Source organism: Corvus moneduloides, chromosome 4 (genome assembly GCF_009650955.1).
Source record: "Corvus moneduloides isolate bCorMon1 chromosome 4, bCorMon1.pri, whole genome shotgun sequence".
Lineage (NCBI taxonomy): Eukaryota > Metazoa > Chordata > Aves > Passeriformes > Corvidae > Corvus > Corvus moneduloides.
In genome coordinates, this window is record NC_045479.1 from 51,955,145 (window position 1) to 51,978,966 (window position 23,822).

A 23,822-nucleotide genomic window follows, 5' to 3' on the forward strand; every position below is an offset into this window, starting at 1 on the left:
TGTTGAAATATAAAATCTGACCTGTAAATATTATTTGCTCTTATTATTTTGCAATAGAATAATATGAACAGCACAGCAAATTAACATACAGCATACAAGTTCAAAAATGCAGTTTTTATTCTTTTGAGATTTTAAGTTCCAGCCTGCCAAAAAGGCTCCTTCAAAAGTGTCCCTTAATCTTAAATAACAACCTAGAGGTAGTAAGGACCATATGGAAAGTCTCTTTTGTGGGAAGAACAAAGAAATGTATGGTGTCTAAGTCTTGGTGTAGATATCTGTCAAGATGAAAAGAGCACATCATATACCATATTTGGGATGTGGTTTTGACCCTCTCACTTGCTGAGCAAATGTTGGACTTTAAGAAGCTTGGAAACTTAATTTATAGTAATAAGCACCTGGATCAAGTTCATTCCTCTTGATAGAAGCATTCTTTTTGCATCAACTCTTCATGGGAGCATTTCTGTTAGGGGCATACTTACAGTAAGTTCCCTCTGTAGCAGATGGGCACTATCCTGGTTCCTCCAGAAGGCTATTAATTTTGGCACAATCCTAATCAACTTCTGAAGCTACTACTCTCTGTTCTTTGACTCAAAATGGCTTCAGCTGTTGTGTCATAACTTACAGAACATCGTTAAGCCAGAATCAAAGAATCAACTCACATGCCAAGATATGAATGATACAATGCTCTTGTGTCGATAGCTTATCTCTGTCATAAAATATTATAGTTAAAAAATTAAGACAACTTGGGGTTTCATAACCATCCTAAATATTTCCAGATTTGCTTCAATTCCCTATGTCTCTTCTGTGTTTGAAAACCCCCTGAAGAAAATGGAGGTGTTTATCCCTGTTTAAATCTGAGCATCTCTTTCAGATGCCTGAGCCAGAGCATTTATCCTTCAGAGTCCTCTCAGCCCACCCAGTAAAGCAAATGGAGAAAATTATCCTTCAGGGAGTGAGTTGGAGAACCTAACAGATGCTATCACAACATTACAGAAAACAGCTCTTAAGTCAGTAGCAACCCTATCCTTGTCCTTCTCAAAGATCAGAGATAAGGATCACTTTTTAAGCCAGAATTATAGTTTAGGTGATGGTGGTAAAAAAGACATTCACTGAGCTTGTACTCTGCCTTTCCATAATTTTTGCGAACTGTCTTGCAGCTTCAGAAAAGACCTGTGAGTTTCCTGCATGCAATCTGGGGACTCTTACAATGAAGATGCTACAGAAAGAAGGCTCTGTGCCTGTAACACCATCTCCTGTAACCAGGAACTGTAGCAGTCATTCCTATGAAGTGCTCAGTATTTTGTTCTTAGCCCAGCAAAGTACTAATATGAGTGCTCAACCTCAATCATGTGACCTTAATCAGGAAAATGTGAATGGGAAACTATGTCCATTCCCCTAATGATGCAAACAGGAGCTGATATAAATGAATACATATTTTGAGCTTTGTATTGCTGAAAATATCTTGTCTTTAAAAACTAGACCAGATAACCAGTGACTGATAACCAGTTAATTGTGAACTCCAAGTGCTGAGTTACAGATCCTTTTTCAGTTGAAGCTGCATCTAAGTAGGATCTAAAATAGTAGTAACAACAAATAGAGGACTTGACAATCTTTCAATCACTCAAATAAAACTTCATTGCAACAAGTATAGTGTAGCTGATTAAACTAGGGGTGCGATTTTCATCTCATAGAAAAAATATTTTTATTGTTTTGTGTTTGGGTTTTTTAAATATATGAAACCTCAAGTGGAGCAGAATTCCCAGATGGACCCCTACCTTAGAGTTAGTCACTTCTTATCCCATTGGAGATTTTTACTTAAACCACTAACTGAACTCACATCAATCAGTACATAAAGGATTTGAACTTGCATCTCCTACATCACAGCACTTCTCATGAGAATTATAGAACCATTGCATTATTAAATTTGGAACAGACCTCTAAGATTATCAAGTCCAGCTATCAACCTAGCATCACCACTATGCTCACCAATAAACTGTGCCCTCCAGTGCCATATGCACACATTTCTTTGAACACTTCCAGGGATGGTGACTCCATCACTTCCCTGGGCAGCCTGCTCCAATGTTTGGCAACTCGTTCTGTGAAAAAATTTTTCCTAATACCTAATCTAAACCTTCCCTGGTGCAACTTGAGCCCATTTCCATTAGGCTCTTAGAGATTACAGAGGTGTTTTAGTTGTGTTTTCTACTGGACATGGTCTGGTATATCCGTTCCCAGGTTATTTACTAATCAGCCTTTCCTGACAAAACTAGAGGAACGCCTGCTTCTAACTTGAATCTCAGCACCATCAGGTCTCCAATGGCTGTGTGAATGACAAGCTGCACCATAGGAAGCCCTCAGGGCACTTCTGGCCTGCAGCAGTTGCCTTAGGAGGGAAGGCTGAGGGAGATGGTCTATTTTAAGCTAGAATACACAAGGTTTCTGTGAGAGTTCATAGCAGCTTTCCTGTGCAAGAAGAGGTTGACAAGAGGGAGCCAGGCTCTTTATGGAAGAGGTTCACAGCAGAATAAAAGCTGATAGTCATGAATTGAAACAGGGCAGTTTCTGCCTGGAAGCATATAAGGGAACATTTCTTTCTTTGTGATTCAGGCTGCCCAGGGGGGTTGGGCAGGCTCCATTCTTGGAGGTTTTCAAGACCAGAATAGCAAAGCAATCTGAACAACCTGGTCTGATTTAATAGCTGAGTCTGCATGAAGCAGGAGGTTAGATTAGAGACCTCCTGAGGTTCTTTCCAAGTGGAATGATTTTGTGAGTCAGTGATCCTGTAACTGTATGAAGGAAGCACATTTTTGAGGGATGTAAAACAAATCCGATATGCTCTTTGACTGTAGCAAATTGTTGTGATGTGAAAGATTCAAAGCTATATATGTTTGCTTTTATTAATGATTAGAAGTGCCTTTTCATTTTGAAATTCTATGATTTGACATTTGAAGTACATAATCTAATGTATAAAATATGAAGAGTGTTACAACTGTAACATATAAAACACAGATGAACATATCACAGCCTCAAGGTAACCCATTTCTTGCTTTATAAGCCAGAAATACTTGTGGAAGTATCATAGTTTTCCAGAGTGCTACACTGTGCAAACAGATCTCTACTCCTAGCTTACAGATGTGGAGCAAAAATATGTGGTTAGACAGGCCCTTAAACACTGCACATGTGGGGGTTGCAGGCAGCAAGTTATTCCAGATAAAATCATGATAAAGCTGTGATTGGCATGCTTCCACTTTGTCATTTTTCTGACAGTGTATCACGATTTGACACGTTTTGGTTTTTTTATACCATTACATCTGTATGAGGAAAGCTTCGTATTAAGGACCTTGTACTTCAGAAAAGAAGGACAAGCAGGCCTGAAGAGCTGCTCTGTTGGAAAAAAACCTATATATGAGTTGTATCTAGTAGGGTGCAAACGTAAGTATTTGGGGAATTTACACTTTGCTTTAGCTCCTGGCATTTGTGACATTCACTATTAAGCACGGTGAAACAATCAAAATTACTTTTGTAACTTGCTATATTTGCTGTGGAGAGGTACTCATTAGTCTCGTGGACTTTTGAAATAATTGCACTCAACAGCTGACGCTGAGGTCAATCAGAAGACAGGGAAAAAATATCTTGGGAAATGTCCAACTTCTTGTAAAAACTGGTTATGAGCAGCACACTGCCAGTGGACCACCAGCACTCATAAATAATGATAGCACAGCTTTTGTTTGACTTTAACTCAGAACTAACTGCACAGCTTCAGTCAATTACTGGAGGGTGAGAAAGGCAGAACAGGACTGAAAGAGCTATTTTTGCTTTACATTAAATGCCTTACAGGACATTCAAGATTCATTTAATCGTAGAACCATTAAGGTAGAAAAAGATCTCCAAGATCATCAAATCCAACCTTCATTATGGTTTTGCATTCTGATACAGTGAAGGGGTTTATGCTGTTTTACCAGGAGGAAGTGGGATCATTGAACTTGGCAATGTGAAGGCCATTTGGAGCCTCTGCATGTCTGGGATTTCATAGCTGCATTGAAGTCCTTTGTTGGATCTGTGTACATTTCCATTCCCCACTATGCTAGATGATGAAGTTTATCAACCTAGAAGGAGCTTATTTAATCACATAATCACTGTGGGGTGTTCTATTAATATCAGTCTTTATATGGACATTTTGTAGTGCAAAATGGTAAGCTAGATTTTATCTACTACATGTTTTCTTTTATATATGTATATATATATATAAAGTTTACTCTTTAGTATGAAAATAGTAATGCAGTGCTTTCAGACTAGCAGCCAATCTTGAGCTGTTTTCCTCCTACATTATTCTTTCAACAGAGTAGGATAGTAGGTTTAATATTGAAAAATAGAGGCATCATTTCCAAATATTTTTTAGGAATTGCAAATAATTATTTAAGCAATTCTGTTCAATTGCCATAGCACGGCACATCTAGACAGCTGTGTGTCCTAAGAAAACAATTTACGGTTTATTTAGGCCATATCCTTCTCTTTCATCTTTCCCCTTTCTGGCCTTCCCTCAAGATTTCTTATTGTCTTTCTCATGTTGGTAATATGAAAAAATTATTGGGCAGAGACAAGAATTTCTCAAACATTAATACTTTTCTGTAAGTATCCTCCTCTGATTCAGTCATGCAGAGCTGCCATTTTTATGAGAGAAAGGGTTATTAACAGATTGGGGGAGGATCAGCACAGCAAAATTACTCCACATCTGTGTATTCCTATAAAAAAAGACTGTAAATTTTATACAATCTCTACTGTTGTCAGATGATAAAAAGGCTGTAAAAAGGATGTGGAAGGAAGGAATTAAAATGAAGTAAAAGCAAGATGACAACATCCTTGTGTTAATACTTAATTTAACTTTTCTTAAATTACTATCATGTATCTAATACAGATTACAGTATACAGTACATAATGGAATCTAATGTATGCTTTATCATAATACACTGTAATCTAATATTTGCTGGAATAGATCCTTTCCATTATCTCAGTCCTTTTGTCTGTGGTAAATCCTCTGATTCAAACTTGAAATATTTCAGTTTTCTGCAGCAGCTTAGTCTGCTGCAAGGCCAGGGTCTCAATGTCCACACTAAGTTCTTGCAGCTCTTTGCCACATGGAAAAGAGCTAGAACTGGAGACAATCTGGTCTGTGGGATTGGTTCAAGATTTGTAGGGCTTTTTGTAGAGCCTTTTTACTACTGGGCAGACACTCTGAATAAAATTCCTGTTCAAGGTAGCCAGTATCTTCCTGAGGAAGAGTAGGAAGATGAAAAATAGATGGTTAAAAACTAAGAGCATGGGCAGGTTGAGGGAGATGCCTCAGCCAGACTGTCTGTCTAAGGCAAAAAGATTGAGACAATAATATTCAATCCATTATTTTAGAGCTGCTTCAGGGAGCATTGCTTGTAATCAAAAAATCCTTTCAGTCAGAAACACAATGTGAGTCATAATGTATGAGAGTTTGCTACAAGATGTGAATATATCCATGCCTATTCTGCTGAAAAAAAACTTGTTCCGTGTTTCCAGAAACTTGAATTTACAGTAATTAGTTTTATTAGTGGACACAAGAAAGTTAAATACTAAACACCTCACAGGCTGACTCAAAATACATGTGAAAGGTAGAGGAGTCCCTAGGTCTACAGAGAATTATTTCTTTGAAGTGCTGAATCTTGGTTTCACCTGGCCTGGGAACATTGCCCAGATCCAGGTGTAGCCTCTGTCCTTACAAGAAAAAGAGTAGTTAACATGTTTCTGACATTTCAGTGGAAACAACCTGAGTCACTTTGATTTAATTATGTTTGTTGTGCTACACTGGCTGCATTTTCTGCCTCCTCTTTGCTCCCCAGACCTGAAGTAAATCACAGAAATCTTCCAGATGTCTTCCTATAAGGGAGAGAGAATTTCTGTATGGAAGTATTTATGTAGGTCGGGGGAAATTCAGTGTCTAATAAGATGTAATTAACTGCCTTAATACCTCGTTGAGGAAGCCTAAATTTTGATTTTTTAAGGGGTTTTTTTTTCTATTCCCACTGTGTCCCTTCTCTGGGCTAATGTGATCTCAATATTTATCAAAACAAGACTTCAGCTCAGCGTCACTTACCATGCCTTGCCTATAAATATAGTCATTAAGCACATTATTTGGTTTTCAGAAATAGTTGGGGTTTTTTGAGGAAGGCCTTGTTCGACTAGTGGCTGCTTGATTACTTTACCCAAATGAAAAGTACAAGTAGTAAATTACTGCAAGAAGGATGTTGGAGAAAGCAGGGCAAATTCTTACTTCAGCCTGCTCATTTGGTGCTAACTGCATGCAATCTGTTTCTGTCCATGTGTGAGAGCTACCTGCACACAGTCTGCTGTTCAGTGAGCCATCAAGCTGTAAGCCTGCATTTTCAGTCTGCTGTGCACCAGGAGGCAAACCTTTAATCAGTATCTTTTGAAAGAGATCATGGTTAATAAAAATCAGTTAAGTTCACTTCTGTGATTCTAGCAGCCAGTGTGCTGCAAATTCACTAGAGTCAATTTCGACCCCATTATAGTTTAGAAAATAAATCACTACGTGGCTAGATTTTTAGGTGTTCTAGGAAAACAAACTTACTCGTCTTACTCCTGTCTCCCAGCTGTGTATATTAAATGAGTGTCTGGGGGTATGTGAAATTTAGTGCTGCTCATAGCTATTAGACGTCAATGAAAATATTCTAACTCAAAGACTCTTTTGAATGAAATACGTAATGATTTTGAAAGTCAAATCAGTCCTTCATTACATCATTTTTTTAATGGTTAGCCACAGTGCGGTGTAAGGGAAGCATAAATGATAACCAGATTCTGTCTGTAAATGTATTTATCTTTTTTGTTTTGATACAGTCTCCATTATGAGTGTTTTCCAAGAAACTTTAGTCTCAAATGATGTCAATTTCTTTCCTTTTGAGTAATTTTATTTTTATCAAAGCTTTTAACTGAAGAGAAAGAAAGGAGAAAAAACCCCATCACTTCTTAAATCTTCCCATTTATGACTCTCTTTCATATATAAAGTCACTGTCATCCTTTCTGTACTACCATGGGCTTATACAGCACATCCTGAATATAAGTAGCTGTGGCTGGAGTTATGGATAGTGTTGAATGGAGACCTATCCATGCACTGCCCATGTGTCCTGGACATTTGCATAGATACTTTCTCTAGTGTCATTTACACATTCTTAGTTTTAGCCCTCACATTTTGTTGTGTAGGCAACAACACTCTGAACTTTACATCAGTAATAGGTTTCTCATAATGTATTTGCTGGTTACAGTTAGAAAGATTTGTGTAAATGCACTCTGTCTAAAAATATACTTTCTCAAGGTCTCTTGACTCACTTAAGCAAACGGCCTAATGTTGTAATAAGAGAAGGGTCTGATCTTTGGCCAGAAAAGCCTCAGAGATTGATTCTTTATCAGAGATGGATCCTTTGTCGAAGGTCACTTTAAAAACAGAGCCAAATACAGAAGGGTAAGTCAGCTGCTTGCAAGACTGCCAGGCACTACGGCCTGCCTCCCACAGAGCTTCTGGGAAAGCTCAAGATACAGGGATCACCCCTGTCCAGAGTAGGGGCATTGCAATGAGCACACACCTATTTCAGGTGCCTCTTTTCTTCTTGGCACCTTTTGGATGAGAAGCAGTAGTGGATGAGATGGCTTACCAAAGAAAATCTCTAAACTTTAAACTGTGTTTGTTGTATCACAAGGAAGTGTTCTACCAGGGAAATACCTATTGATGCACTGCACACTCCCAGTAATATGTCCTGAGAACAGCTATTAGACCAAGCATTATTGGCAAAGCGATTTTTAAACTCTGTTACTGCTGAAGGGGCTGACTTACATATTGCATGAGCTATGGGTGGCTTTGCCTATGCTCAATACTAGAAAATTAGGCACTTAGGAGGATGGTGGTAATGGAGTGAGAGTTTTGAGATGAGGGTGAATAGTGTTGGATGGAGCTCCAACATACAGAAAATAAGAGGCAGAGTTGTGAATTGGGCTCAAACATCCTAAATCTCTCATTGGAATCCTAACCCTCAATATGCCCCAGCCCCTAAATAAAAAGTTAATAGATGTATTTCATCATCTAAAGGATTTTGTTCTAGAAAGAGAAAGAAGTGTTTTTGGTATGGTATACCCCAAAACACAGAGTGTTTTGCAAGCCTTGCTTACTGTGAAAAGCAGTTTTAACAGTAGTGTTGGCAGATGTATAGCTCATTGGACTAGGTCCTTGGCTATCATGTTTTTTCAATGCATTGCATTCACTGTCAGAGTATTTCAGTTTCAGAATTCATGAAGGAACAGTAATGCTTTTCAACTCATTCTTTCTCTCATCCCTCTTCATACTTTCTGAATGCAGTGGTAATTGTGCAGTCTGAGAAGTTCTGCTGTGTTTGTCAGAGAAGTACTGCTGTGCTTGTCATGGCTGTGATATAAAGGTCTCAGCCTAAAAGCAAAGGGACAGGGCTAGAGCTTGAGTGCCTCTTGCACACAGGAGGCTTAGGGTATAGATCTCTCTGCAGTGTGATCTGTGAATATCATATACCCTGAGCATGGGAGAGTAGAAATAAATGCTCCTTAAAAAAAGTCATGAGGCTGTGGGATTTCCCAGCTAGTATAGGACATTTTTTTACCTAATTACCAGGGAAAACAGTCAGGGTCACATCAGCACTTTATTGAGAGAACCATAAATACGTAATAATTCCTCTGTTTATTCCTTAAAACATTTACTTTTTGCACTGTCAAAGCACATGGTTTTCTCAAGCTATTCTCTATTTTCAGATAGTGGACTTGGCAAAATTCAAGTCAGTTCACATTCAGAGCTTGCACTTAAAACGAAGGATGTAAAGAAGAGGACTAAATAGGAATAGAAAACTGAAGCAGCTCTTAAGAGTCTCCAGGTCAACATTACCGTATCACTTTTTAAACTAAAAAACACCAGAACATAAACAGCAAAATGCTCCTCTTTATCTGCTATTCCTTGTTCCTGTTTTATCTTCCTTTTTAGGGAGGAAGAAATACTAAATTCTTTTAATTCCTTTTTTTTTCTTCCTTGTGTACTTTGTTTATAAAGCATATGAGCTGGAAATCGTCACTGTTCTTGCTTGGGAGAAACATCATTAGCTTCATGAGGAAAACATGTTTGCTAAGAAAGCATGTGAAAAATTCATAGAGATGTTAACTACAAATACTGAAAAAACCCCTTCTGTAATTACCATTAGGTAAATTTTGAAATGTTTTCCAAAATTTATGCTTATAATATTCTGTTCTTAGTGGAGTTGGAGTTGGACTTCACATTCAATTGTCTTTGTTCAACTAATTCTGCTGGATCTCTGAGCTGTTCAGAATGATAATTCACAAGACTTTGCTAGATTAAGAGTCATACATTTTAGGTCTCATGAGTATTTTTGTTCCATGGCTCACAAATGCAGCACTTTGAACTGTTTGGGAGCAGGAAGGCAGATAGTGTCTAACTGATGTCATGTGCATATAAAATGGAATTCAATCAAAATCATTCATAGATTAAAAGGATTATTTTATATTCCCCATGCACATAAAAGATACTAAACTAGTGTTATGAAACTTGCAATATTTTCTCAAAACAGTTTCATAGCTTTCTGTGAGGTTAGCATTCTCAGTGCAGAGGAAGACACAGCATCTGCTGTAATGTTGGGATGAAATTTATTTGTCCATATAAACAGTAAGTGCTTTAATGCTCTCTTTGTGGAGAGGCACCTACTGGGATTTTCAAAAGTTCTTTAGCAGTTGGTAAAGGTACTGTATATTTATGACAATCTTCAGTCACTGGTTAAAGCATGTGACATTATTCTCAAATAAATTTTATATGCATAAATTTGTGATTGGGAAAAATCATGCAATTTCAGGTATGCTTCTATTCTTAAGAAACAGTAATATTAATTATAGCAAGAACATGATTAGCACAATTAAGAACTTAAAAGCAATTTAGACTGATGGCTGTACTTTGTCCACATACCAAACTGTTCTACCCTGACAACATGATCAGTATCTCAGCTTTTCATATCATTCCCAGTCTCTTACTGATGTCTGGGTGTTGCGTTTTCCAACCCAGGAGTGCCCAGACTCCTTTTCTAAAGTGTTTTTATGGTCCCTACTAGATCTGTGTGGAACTGAACATCTCACAGTCTTTTAATGTGTTATTTGTGACAGTCTTTGGGGTTGTTGGGGAACTATTATCCCATATTTGCCGGTAGATCTTATTAGGTTTCTTAAAAGATACTGTGGTGACAGTTTCCTTTAAAACATAGCTGCTGCACAAGGACACGTTACTCCATCAGTTCATCCCGTTACTCCTATATTCTCTGTTTAATGGCTTTGTGTGTCTTTTGGTGTAGACAATGTTTTATCTATGCCTTCGACAGTGCTTGATGGCTAATAATCGTCATTGTTTCCCATCCAACAGCAGTAGCAAACTGAAATTTCTTGGGCGAATGCCTCTCCTTATGGCAGGTCTCCATACTTATTTTGTACACACACATGTTTCATTTCAATCTAGTCAATTTGGGTGCTGAACTGAACTGGCCTGAACCTCTGGATCTTCAGAGGTTCATCTATCACTGAATACTGCAGCTGGACAGAGGGAGACAGTTGAAATGAGGTCAATATGCCAGCTGTTCCTTCATTTATCCCTGCCATATTAAGAAAGTTGATAGAGTGGAGCTAATCCATCTGCTCATAATTTATTACCTAGCAATAATATACAGTTTCACTATTTCATGAGCTCACTCTTTGACTAATTTTATTAAAAGTCCTTCCATAGCATCATTTTTAATCACTTTTCATGCAGTTTTAGTTATGTATAAAATAGAAGAAAAAGATGGACTAAAGAGACGTGAAAGTATTTAATGAGAAACTCAGGTCAGCTTAAATAGAACCAGATCAAATAAAGTTCAGTCAGTGAGCCTACAAAGACCAACAGAAAAGTGTTCTAAATTACCTCTTTCACATGAAGCTTTATTCTGTCATGTCTAAAGTGCAGTCAGAAGGAATAAGACAGCCCTGGCAGCACCATGAGAGGAGGCAGGGCTGCAGTGCCTGGAGGAGGTGGCTGGGTGACCTGCCAGGCTGATGGGCAGTGCTGGCCAAGGGACCACAGGGTCAGAGCTGGCAGGGGGAGGGGTCTCCTGCCTTCTTTACCAAGAATGCTCAGTGGGGTTTATCTCATCCACTAGTTCTCAGCCATGCATGGGTTCTGGATGTTAAAAGGATGCAGAATTTTGCCTGCGTGTTGGTTGTATGCAACACTAAAAGGAATTCCTGTGATCTTAATTATATTTCTCTTGTTATTTAGTTTAAAACATTCTGATCCTTTATTAGACTGGTAGGGGTAGTCTTCAGTGAATTGGGCTGGATATAATTTCAGAAATGAGTACTGAAGCAGAAATTGCCTGTTTTTCAGTGTTGAGCCCACCACTCCCATCGACTGTTAGAGGTTTTCATATAAATACAAGAAGGACTTTTACTGAGCAAGCTGACTGTAGAGCCTGTATACAGGCATCCTGGATGGGAGTTTCCAAAGCATTCAATTCATTAACATAAGTCTACTTCCACCAAAAATTATGGCTTTAGCCGCAGCTTTGAATGAACAGAGTTGGGTTATTCCAGAAAAATACTGAAAATCATGCCTTTCTATTTGAAAATGCCTTTTTGAGCTGATAGGTAGCCGCAGCTGTAGATGTTAAAAGTAACTTGATTTTTGTTTTGGTGTTGTGTCACTGCTGGAGCACCAAGTGTTAAAATGAACACAGATGGACATTTTTTCCCTATTGGGATGACTTCTCCCAGGAGAGTCAAGGGCTTCTTACCTTCTTTCCTTTTGCTGCAATTTCACAGTGATCATTTTTTCATTAGGGTGGAGGCGGTGAAAAGGTACAACAACAATAAAAAATCCATTAAAAAAATCCATCCATACTTGTTAGACTCCTTAATCAAAAGCATCACTGCATCTGCAATGGTCTTTGCTATATGACATTCATCCCGTGACATCAGCTGCATGAGTGTGTTATGTGTGTAATGCTTTGTTTGTCTGTCTCTCTCTCTGTCTCCACCTGTGAGATTTTAAAACTGGTTGTAATTTTTTTTTTGCTATTTATATATATCTGAGTGAAACTATGTATGTATATGTATATGCATAAGTATATAATTGAGAGGAAATATAGTGTGGTTATTGAAAGGTGAACTAAACAAGCAACATTCTTATTAAATTAGGCACCCAGACTATAAATAAACAAAATACCATGAACTAATAGCCCCAAATATTTTTAAGGTAATCATTAAGAAAACTTACTAAAGTAACAGACTTGAAAATCTGTTTCATCTCTTAAAGGCTTAAATGTTATGAAGAATCAGGTTCACTATAGTGTGATCTGAAAGAGACAAGGAAATTGTCATTTCACATAGCAGATGGACTCCAGGAATGTTCACTCTCTAAGTATCAACTGATGTTGATTAAAAGCTAGGTAGATATACAGAAGACAGCTTTATTCCTCTTTTATTTGCTAGTGTCCAGAAAATCTTCCATAAAGATTAAAGTTTACTAGCAAAATACCACACCAATCTTATAGTCAATGCTAAATGCAGGGGAAATTTTCTTTTGATTCTAATCCAGACATTACAAGGGCCTTTTTATGTCTCCCTTCTAAAAATGAAGGTTTGCAGGAAGAACAGACACAGAGCATCAACTATCATTTAAGTTTACATGTCTGGCTCTCATCTTTGCCATGAGTGATCTTTTGTAAAGATGCTTAAGATCACAAGATGTTTCATCTTTGGGCAAGGCAAAGAGGATGTCATGTCACCACGGCACCTGAAGAAAACAATAAAAAATCTACATGCAGTTAGAAAAACCCTCAATGTGCCATACATTTATGGAACTGCAGTAAATCTGTAGCTGCCACAGATTCATTTTGCATATTATATTCAATATGTCAAGGATGGTAAAGGATTGGTCTCCTACAAAGGTAAAAAGGAAACAAATAAATCTTGTTCAGGGATTCACAACCTCTCATGACATGATAGTTTAGATGTGAATTACAAGTTAAATGCAAGCAGTGTCCTTTACTTTGGAAACACAACAAAGGCAAAGGGAATCAGTTACATAGTTCCCTGCATATTGGTTGTAATTAATAATAAACCAGAAACATGAAATTGTTGTTAATGGTTTTGCCCAAGAAATGTGATTAAAATAAAATTTTGTTTGCTTAAACACGTACCCTGGGCAGAATGAACAAGAAAATCCCTGGTGAGTTATTTTATGGCACTGTGTTGAGGGCAATGGCAGCACATTCAGGAATTTGGGGCTTTCTTGTGAAGTCCTGTGCAAATTGTTTTACTGCAGGGTAGGAACTTTCTGATGTTGATGTTAGTTGAAGTTATACTGTCAAATAGCTGTACAGTGTGTCCAGACCCAGAGACTCCAAACACCATTTAATACTAGAAGATACTGTGCCATTCATTTTGTCATAACAGTTTTCCCTAGGTAGACAGATTAAGCAGAGAACAGGACAACCCACACATAACCACTGTTTTGTTGCCTATTTATGCACAGATATTATCATAACCCTTTGAAGTCACTGGGAAGATTTTTTTTTAGGTTTTTTTTTCACCACCATGGAGTTTAATGAGATCAGAGTAATTGTGAGACAATGGTTTCACTTTGCTTTTTGATTGCATAATCAAGAACCACCAGTATTGACAAAATTCCAAGATGTGTTCGTATTGCTATCCACATCAGTGGCACATATTCTATTAACTGTCAGCACCTTGACCCTGTTAGGACTTAATTGTCTTTTGCTCATTGGTGCAATTTAAGCATAGCGTCCTAGATGTAGCATAATCTCATGGCAACAGTGAATGATATTATATAACAGTGGTGAAATTAATTTTAATATCATTTTAAAAAATAGAAATTTTTTTCCTTTAAGCACCTGTATCTCCTGAAGCTAATTTGGGGCATTTCATCACAGAAATGGATCCCATATGACTACAAATAGGCATACAAAATTCCTAAGGGCAAATAGGTAGAGATTATACAATATGTAGAGACCTCATGATGTTACATGAATGTTATGTATGTTAGCCTTAATAAATTTTCTTGTATCTTTAGCAAATGTAGTATCTTGTATGTTTACTGTGGACTGGGATAATTTATTGCAAAACCTTTGTCTGAATGGAAAAAGGATTCTAAATTTCATATTAAACTATATATTGAAGAGCTAAGGACGAATTAATTGCAGAACCACCCCAAATAACTTTTTTACTCTTGAAGAGGATTTCAAGGTGATGTGGATGGGTGCAGTGATGTCATTTTCACAGATTCTATTTTAATTCAGGACTGTGGTTCCAAAATTCACCCAGAGGAGTCCTGTGGCTTGCAGCCTCTCTCTCATGAATACCTCTCAGCAATTTCACAGACGGTGTTTAAGACCTGTGAAGCTGGAGACACAAAAGGTTTGTACTTTATCCCCCTTTTTTCTGAAAATTAACTCATTCACCTCTTCAAAGAAAAACTAGAAACACTATTAACTCTTTGCTATAGACATGCACTAACCTACGCACCATAAAGGGAACTGATCACTTGTAATAGTTACTGGTTTTTAAAATCAGGCTAATTTGTTTATCTGAGAATTTTTTGTTTAATAATTTTCTAATCAGTGACCACCACTGCATGTGCTATTTTCATATAGTCTTTAAAATGCATTGAAATATTCCATCAAAACCACTTAAAATAAAAATGCTTTATCCTAAATAGAAGGGTTTTTCTACTCCAAATAAAAATTAACTCTAGAAGAGGAACACAGCACTTAGATCCATTTGGATTTTATATTTCCACTGCTATATTAGAAACCCAAAACTAGTTTTTAATTTTACATATATTTATACCTTAAAAAACAAGGGGGACAAATAAAGAATTATACAATAACCAATACAATCCAGACATGTCTTTGGTTTAGTGAGAACTCAGATTACAACAGATTGTCAAACATGTACTCATGTGAAAGTCACAGCTTCATGAAGATTTATTCCAGTGTACTTTAACTACTCAGGCATGGGGTCTTTTTCATATTTAAGTTGTTGCTGTATTAGACAGTAAGTAATTCTGTTCGGTTCTTGGTTAGAGAAATGGAAAATAAACCAACAGTCCTCTATGGTCTACTGACACAACTGTATTCTTTATCTTGCCATAGACAGGAGCAGCCCCCCACAGCAGTAAATCTGCACAAACTCGTTGAATAATCAATAAAAAGTAACAGGAATGTGGGAACTGCCTGAATGCATCACTTCATGTGAAACAGAGGCATGTAATAAATTTGTGTTATATGAAGGGAATGCACAAAAGAGACATTGCTGTTCCTAGCAGCATATTTTAATCACACAAATTGTGAATCATTCTATGCAACAATATCAGGACATAAAGTTCGAAACTAGAAAGCCCAAACCAAATCCACTGAATCCTTTCTCAGGCAGACCATCTCCTTCTCCTGATATACAGCATACTCTTTTTGAATACTGAATCTAGCTAAGTGTGGCTGCATATAATATCTTTTGCAGCCATATTGTGAATAATATACAAAATTAAAGTTCAAACAAACTTCAGGAGATGTATACTCAAAGGACAAGTATACTAAACAGGGAAGAATAATTTGTGCTTATAAAGTGAATATTGCCAACAGGTGTTTAGTGAGCCTAGAAGTGGGGTTTGCAGTATCTGGCAACAAGAAACTGTATAGAGTTAATGTGTGTCTCAGCTCCCACCTGGAACTGGAAAGCATCATTCCGAATTCGTAACCAACAAATGATATACCAATCCTGGCAATGAACAATGGCAAATGGCAAATTCCCTGCTAAAGCAGGAACATCTCTTAAATAAGTTAATTTTTCAGAGAAGCCAAGCAATGTCATTTCCCCTCAGAAATCAACTCAAAACTTCTGCAGAGGTAAGGTGGTGTCATACACTGTTCTCATGCTAGGAAACAGTTTCATAGGGATACTGAGGTACTACTACAGTAAAATATATCTGTGCTGAGAAAAGCTTGTGTTTGAGCGTTCACAGACAGAGGCTGAGGTGGAGCATCAGAGATAGAGATGAAACCTTACTTCTTCTGACATTAATGGTAGAATTTAGAAGGCTGCTTTATAGCTCAGTACAACCAAGATTTCACAACTCATTTCTAACCTTTTGAGGTAGAGCAGAGGCAGTAATTCAGGGTCTAACCGTGACAGAAGTGACTTCCTCTTCTCCTAGTCACCCTGGCACTATTCTTTGAAGGAAATTTAACACTTTTCCAAATATACACTTAATTTGCACTATTTCTCTCTCTCTCTCTCTCTCTCCCCATCCCTCTTTTAATCAATAAATGCAAATATACAACAGGGGAAGTTTCTTTCCTTTGTGTTTACATCGTGGAATGAAATTACAATTTTTCTACCAAAAAAATCTTTTTCTTTCAGAAGTTCTCCTTTGATTCATGTGGTTTGAGCCAGGCTATCATATGAAAATTAGCTCGTTGTTCATTTTTGCATTATCAATAATACAGAAGTAAGCAAATATTAACTGTGTGTTTGGCTTCTAAGAAGGAGAGAGGGAGAGAGAACTGAAAGACACCATGAGAACTTGTGCTAAATTCCTGCAGGTGGATTAGATTGCTGCAGTCTGTAGAAATGTGGTTTGTAGACAATTACAAAATCTGGTGGGTAAGATATCACAAATTCCCTTTTAATTTTCTGTTGCTGTGACATGTATGTTTTAGTTATATCCCACTTTCTATTCTTCCTACAATTGTACCCAGTCTAAAATAATTCTGTGTGGTCTCTCTCTGCATTCAACAGCTGTCTGAATCTGGATCCAGCAGAGACATAAATTGAAGTCCAACAAAATGAATGTGTCCTTTGGTTACAAGGAGTAAATCTCAGTTTGGACATAAGTCCATAGGCCTAAGGCTATTTATTCTGTAGTAAATCATGTCCTTTTAAAAACAGTTTTTACTTTTGTTTTTCATAGATGCAGCTAGAATGAAAAGAAAAATATTTCCATAGCCTATTCACAGAGAGAAACCTTTCTAAAGGCCTTAGGGTACCAAATAAAGACCAAATGCAAAAGTAAACTAGTAATAAATTAACAAATTAACATCAGTGTAGGTTAAACATTTAGATTTTGAATTATCAAGCTAGAATAATATTTTCTCTTTCTATGGATGATTGTTCAGCACTATAGGAAAACCTTGATTTTAAATTTGAAAGCAAAATATGTGTAATTGTGACTATGACAATGTAAAAGGATGAATAAAAATAAAAGAGACTGAAAGAAAAAGCAAAACTATCAAGTGTACAGCCGTTATTGGTTAAAACTTTCAATTTTAGGCTAATATTTTTTAAATAGAAAGTAAACAATCCCAACTAATTATTTTGAAAGTCTGTTTATTTTCATGTGATTTTATGAGAACAGTATTAAGGAGTACTGGCAATGTTTTATCTCGTATCTTCAGCAGAAGATTTATGTATGCAACTGATAACTACCCTAATGAGCCAAAAATCCAGCTTTCGCTCTTCCTGTGGAAACCTCCTGCTTACTGGTTTTCATAAAACTTTGATTATGCCAATTTTTATTTTGTGAAGAAACTAACAGTGTGTCTTTCTTTCTTGCTCTCATTCACTTAATTATTGGTAAACTTGCCCGTTCCTGGTAGAGCCAATGTTAGTGCTTTTGCCTGAAGCACCACAAAATGCTGCCTGATTGAAATGGTGCTGAAAGCTGGATTATGTGCTGCTAACTTATATAAGTGAGGGAAGAGCAACTTAAAATTGCCATAGAATATAAGCCTAATTTCCAAGCTAATAATGTTTGCAATTTTTCACTGTTGTCTTCTTTTTTGTGAGATTCATCTTATCTTTTAACACAATCCTATTTCTGAAGGTTAAGAATTCATTGACCAATTGCTGTGAAATTGCAACAGGAAAAGTTCACAATAGTTGGATTTAAAATGCATAAACTTACACGCATCATTTAAAAACTCTATGTAAATATAAAACCAGGAAGTATTCTGTTAGCATTAAATGTTTAGTGCTTCCTATAAATATGAATTTATCTCCATATATGTGTGTTCTCAAATCTTTTTACATTTGCCACTAACCTTTAACATATGCCAGAAATTGATCTTTTTTTTCATTAATATACCTAGGGAATTATTGAACATAAACCAAACTATTTAAAAGAAGCTAGTCAAAAGTTACTTATCACTTTCAGTTGCCAAAGTTTAAACTTTTATTTTTCAGATATTTTGGCTCCTCAATATTCATTTTATATAGTTCTACTTTTCTAGTTTATTACATAAGACCAGATCAGCTCATAAAAGTGTGGGATGTTAAAAAGAAAATTCCATGAAATGAGGGATCTCGTATGTTGTAGACATTGCCAGAACTTTTATGTATTTGGGTTGAAAGAAAAATTACAACATCAGGAAAAAAATACTGAGTTTTCATATAATTTTAAAATATAGGTCACTGCCTGAAACACCTCTTGGGTCATTTATTAAGACCTCTATAGTAGTGGCAGGGTCTGAGTCCAGACTTCAAACCAACCAACCATTCTGTCCCTGCTCTCAAAAGGTACAAAGCAGTAAAAGGTGTTTGCATGGCACCTATTGCTGGGTTATGAGAGTCCTGGCATTTTCAATCTCCTGAAGAGAAGGCTGTGAAGCTGGGAATGACCATTTAGTCATAGATTGCAAAGTGGAAGCCAATGGCAAGATCCACAAGTGGCAATAGAAATCTTGGAGGGTCAAAGTATTCCTGGCCCCAGTGATGGCCACGGGACCACAGCCTGGAACAGGGCACCACAAAGCCAAGGGAGGGCCAGCATGAGTAAGGGATTCACAACAGGCAGCGCTGGGAGGCTACAGTAAGAGAAAAAGTCGAAATTCAGCCTCTGGTGTCCCAGCTGAGCAGGGTATTCATTTGGAAGAGGACTCCCTGCTCTAGAACCTGATTATCCCCTTTGTAACTTGATAAAGATTCAATTTAACCCCTTGATAAAAATTCTACATAGGATCTTGCTCAGGGATCAAAGTTCAGATCTCTCTTTTCACAAAAAATTACCAGGTTACAAGCATGCTGTTTGCCTGTCCTAATGAATTTTGAACTTTAGAGTGGTCCTTAACTGAGTGGGGAATATTTCTTCTAACTGCTGAGTGATTAGGATGCAGAAAATGCAAGTTTGAAACTCCTCTGAGCAAGAAGCGTGGGGTATCTCTGTCTTTCTGTTTGCACCCTCCCACCATGGTCCTGAGTTTCCCTCCTTCTCTCCTTCCTCCGTCCATGCTGTGAACTGGGCTGCTTGCCCAGCACAGCTTCCATGAGGCACCCATGCCCATGGGAACAGGGGAAGTTGGGTTATGCTCACTGAACCACACTGTGCTCAAAGCCAGAGTCCAAGGTTTTGTTTAGGTTCAGTCTGCTATAATTTGCTCCAAATCATCTACAAGTGCTTCTGAGGGTGGTGTGAGCATGTTCTGCACAGGGCAGAAAGAAGGGCAGCTGTGCAGTGTACGCAGCCACTGGTACTGCATGGTCATGGCACTGTGGGATGTATTCGTCCTTTAAATGTACCTGTGTGGGCTCCCATACAAAAAATTCTTGATGCTTTTATTTAGAAGGACTTCTTTATCTGCTAAGACAACTCACCCTGCTACTTACCAAAATATAGTCACTTGGACTTTTGCCTAAGTGCAAGCACAAACTGCCTCCCTGGAAACTCCCTCGCTCCTGAGGTAGCAGCTGACTCTCCCAAGGCCGCTGGGATCTTGCAGGGTTTCTTCACTCAGCCTCCCCCTCAGTCCCTGGCCAGATGAAATATCAAAAGGCAGTATTGTACTTTTTGTTGTTGCTTCCTGTGCAGCAGCAATCCATCACACACAGCTGGCTGCTGAGCTGCTGCCTGGCAGCAGTGGTGGGGACAAACTCTAAGGCCAGGTCTGATCTCCAGGCATTTGACTTTGGCTCGGTTTTCTGGGCTTTGGTGAGAAACTCATCTGTGGTAGCAAGGCCCAATAACACTGACACAAGGATGTCAGGCCTCTGTGCCCTTCTTTGTGTAATGCCTTCAATAAGAACAGAAGTAGGTTTTGCTGGCAGTTACATAGGCACTGGGAGATACTGTCAGCACCGTGTACTTCTAACAGCAAGAAAAAGTTTCTTTTGTTCATCCGAATACAAAGGCAACTCAAAAGTTTTCTGTCTTCCTTCAGAAATTAAATCCCTCAAGTTTCCAGTAGGATTTTGGAAAGGAATAGTTTTAGAAAATCAAAATAACAAAACCATTTAACCTTAGATAAGGGATTACTAAAACCCACTGATTTTTAGTAATCCTACTTTATGCTCCTAATCTTCAAAATAATTTTTGTAAATAAGATCAGGCTGTCATAAATCACGTATATTATTCATTTCACTTTACTGTCATCTTCTGAAGTGTATTTGTGCAGTCTGGGACAATCCTCTGAATTCTCACAAGTTAAAAAAAATAGTGTTTTGGAAGGAAAGTCTTAATCTTGCTTCATTTTTATATCAAGTGCTCTCAACCGTACACCCAACCTTTAGATGTTTCATTGTAGATGAGAATGAATCTTCAGACATGTCTGAATGTGCATATTTTCTTTTTGCATCCAGCCTCCTCACCCGTTTTCTCTTTTGCATACCCCTTCTGTTGAGAAAGGATAAGCTGCTACAAGAAAGGCAACATGGACTGAGAAATGAACCCACAACTGGCTGTCAAATTTGAGCATTCGCAGCTCTTTCAGGAAAGGAAGAAACTCCCACCCTAGCTAAAGGAAAAGGGCATAACACAGTGAAACGAAATAGTCTCTTCAAAGGATTGGAGGGCATTTAATTTACAGGCAACTCCCATATGAGGTTTTTTTACTCATATGTGAATAAAATACTCAAAAATATCTTACTTACTTCCTGTGTAATAAAACTACTCAGAAGAATACAGAGGAGGTGCTGACATTCATTGCTGTTTTCCAGGGCAATGGATTGTCCCTTGCCTCAGCTGCTCTGACAACAGAACCTGCGACTGGAGAGAAATAACATGGCAGCCCCACGGCTGCCAATACTCTGTGCTGGCCAAGCCCGAGCTCCAGCGCTGTGTGGAGGGCAGAAGGGTATGTAAAAGGCTTTACATTTTAATTCATTCTTATTTACCTGGATATTTAGTGTCCTGAAGCTTTCAAAATATTTTTAAGATTGATATGTGAGAAAAATCCCTTTTTATTGTAACTAGAAAAATATTTGGGTGAAAAATTCACAGGGATGAAAACCAACCGCTGTCTGTAATTTAGCCTCATATGCAGACGCAGTTGTCTGCTGCTGTTTCACAGAGGATCTTAGGTCACAGCACTGGAGTTTCAAGACTTATGGTGTATGTGGTTGTCAGTCTGACGTGCAGTGAGTACACAAGGACAGCGAATGGACATATTTGCATTGTTGTACCAGTTTTGTCTCACATGCAAGTTGGTTTTCTTCTGCTGCATACCTAATGCATGGCATTGCTTGTGCACACTAATCTTACCAAGTCTTCTTGCACATTCTTTTCTTTTAGTGAAGCTTCTAAAGTGATTGCTTGGAAACACAAGGTCTCCTTAATAAGCATGCTATGACTGTTAAACTGTTGAGAGAGAGCTCTGATCTGAGGCTCAGGTACCTTACTGAGGATACAAATATCCAGAAAGTAAGTAATTAATTGTTATAAAGCTCTTTAAAGTGTATTGCCTAGGTAAGAAAACAGTAACTAAAAGTGGCATTTTGATAAAATCCAAGAGCATTTCCATATAGACAAATACAAAAATAATAGTCTTTCAATTAATATTTTCTCCTTCATTTCTGATAAATTTCTTGCCCTGCACAAAGGACTTTATTGCAATTTTGCTTTATTTCTGCTAGTGGTTTTCTCTGTTACTATAGAGCTGTAGGTTACTCCTAGAATATTTAAAAAAAAAAAAATATATTGCTTTTTATGACTGAGGAGAAGCTTGATTTGCTTCTCATGTACAAAGCAAGCTCTTCTGGATTGACCACAGAGAAGAATATTCAAGAATATGATTGCTTTGCTTTGGTCTTTGATTTCCATGGTCATAAGGCTGCTTTGACAAGAAACCACCCTTTGGTCAGGCAATTGAAGGACGGTGGAGGAACAGTATGCCACTATGGAAGTGGATTGCCAGGGAATTGCTGAGAGGATTTGCTGACATTTCCACATCCCATATCTGACCACTCTCATTCATGAGTGTCAAAAACAGGACAGCATTTGTAAAGACTCCATTAAAACCAAGTGTATGAAATGAGTGTCTGTTTAATTTTGTAATTCAAATTCCATCATATTCTAACTCTGAGGTCGCTGATCTATTCTAGTGTCAGATGACAGCCAGATCCTATGTGACCTACATTAACACCTTGAGAGAAAAATCTCTGTAAAACTAATAGCACTTGTTTCCCATTCTGCACCTTTTACAGGAGTCTCCTGACATTGTCTGATAACCTTTGCTGCTCTGTGGAAATCTGCTGAATTACTCCTGTTACCTTTGCACAGATGTCCATTTACCTGGTTTATTCTTTTAAAGTCATCACTCTAAAGCATGCTCCCCTTTTAGTATATTTCTCCTATCTCTTTCCTTCAGATGTTATTTTATCATAACTTTGTAGTGATTTTAATTTTGTGTGACATTTTGCAATTGCATTTTTACTTCTTTTACCAAATAAATAAATAAATTGGATCAACTCCTTTGTGTCAATGCAACTTAAGAACTAAGAGTGACTTTCTTCATACCAAAGTCAGATGAAAAAAAATGGTTCCCTTCGTGGCTGATAAGATCCTGATTCTGCCTTTGATAAGTCAAACGTTGAAATTACTTTACGCTGTCCAAGCGATGTAGTAGAAAAAGAATTTTTTTTCATTTGCTTACTGAAAAAGACTTTTGTCTGCGTTATTTAGGTTTAAGCAACCTGGACTTTTTATAAAGGAGCTATTGAGAAGCAGGAAGATACAATTCTTGTGAACAAATACATGTTTATTTCAAAAGAGATTTTGATAACCATCTATAAATGTTTATATTTCCTCAATTGTGATTTTAGTTTTGATTTATTATATACCTTGTCTCTAAGTACTACAGAGATCACTGACATCTCAAACTGAAGATATCATAATTTCCTTAATAAAATAAGCAGGAGGTTTCAATGCTGGAAACAAAAGCAGATGTCAAAAAATAGCATGAGTGCCAAATGAAAGGGAAAAAGTCATCAACCCAAGTGAGGACACTGAGGTGATCTGGAATGCTGTTTGATTTACATTTTTGTTTGCTGAAGTTCACTAAGAACTTCATTCATGTGTCCACTCAAAATGGGCTCAACTAACCTGGGTGCCACTCTATGCAGGGGTTTCGAATATTCAGCTTGTGTAACTTTGGTCTCTGGAGTTCAAAATCCCTTACAAAGGACATCTTTGCTGTTGACATGGACAGAGGAATTGAGTGCACCCTAGGCAAGTTTGCTGGCAACACCAACCTGTGTGGTGCAGTTGACTTGCTGAAGGGAAGGGATGCCATCCAGAGGGACCTTGACAGGCTTGGAAGATGAGCCTCTGTGAACCTCAAGAAGTTCAAAAGGCCAAGTGCAATGTCCTGCACCTCTGTTAAGGGAATCCCAATCACAAATTCAGGCTGGGCAGAGAATGGACTGAAAGCAGTGAGAGGGACTTGGAGGTGTTT

At 37.7% G+C, this 23,822-nt stretch overlaps 1 protein-coding gene across 5 annotated transcripts in view; it reads left to right on the plus strand.

Annotated features, from left to right (window-relative positions):
* CPED1 (cadherin like and PC-esterase domain containing 1) overlaps positions 1-23,822 on the plus strand; it is a 142,516-nt gene that overhangs the window by 101,831 nt on the left and 16,863 nt on the right. For 4 of the 5 annotated variants that reach the window (XM_032106818.1, XM_032106814.1, XM_032106815.1 and 1 more), the window contains 2 exons: positions 14,403-14,520; positions 21,088-21,224. The exons of the other annotated variant lie outside the window; for it this stretch is intronic. In XM_032106818.1, the coding sequence (XP_031962709.1) occupies positions 14,403-14,520; positions 21,088-21,224 (255 nt within the window). The remainder of the gene's footprint in view (positions 1-14,402; positions 14,521-21,087; positions 21,225-23,822) is intronic. 5 annotated transcript variants of the gene reach the window in all.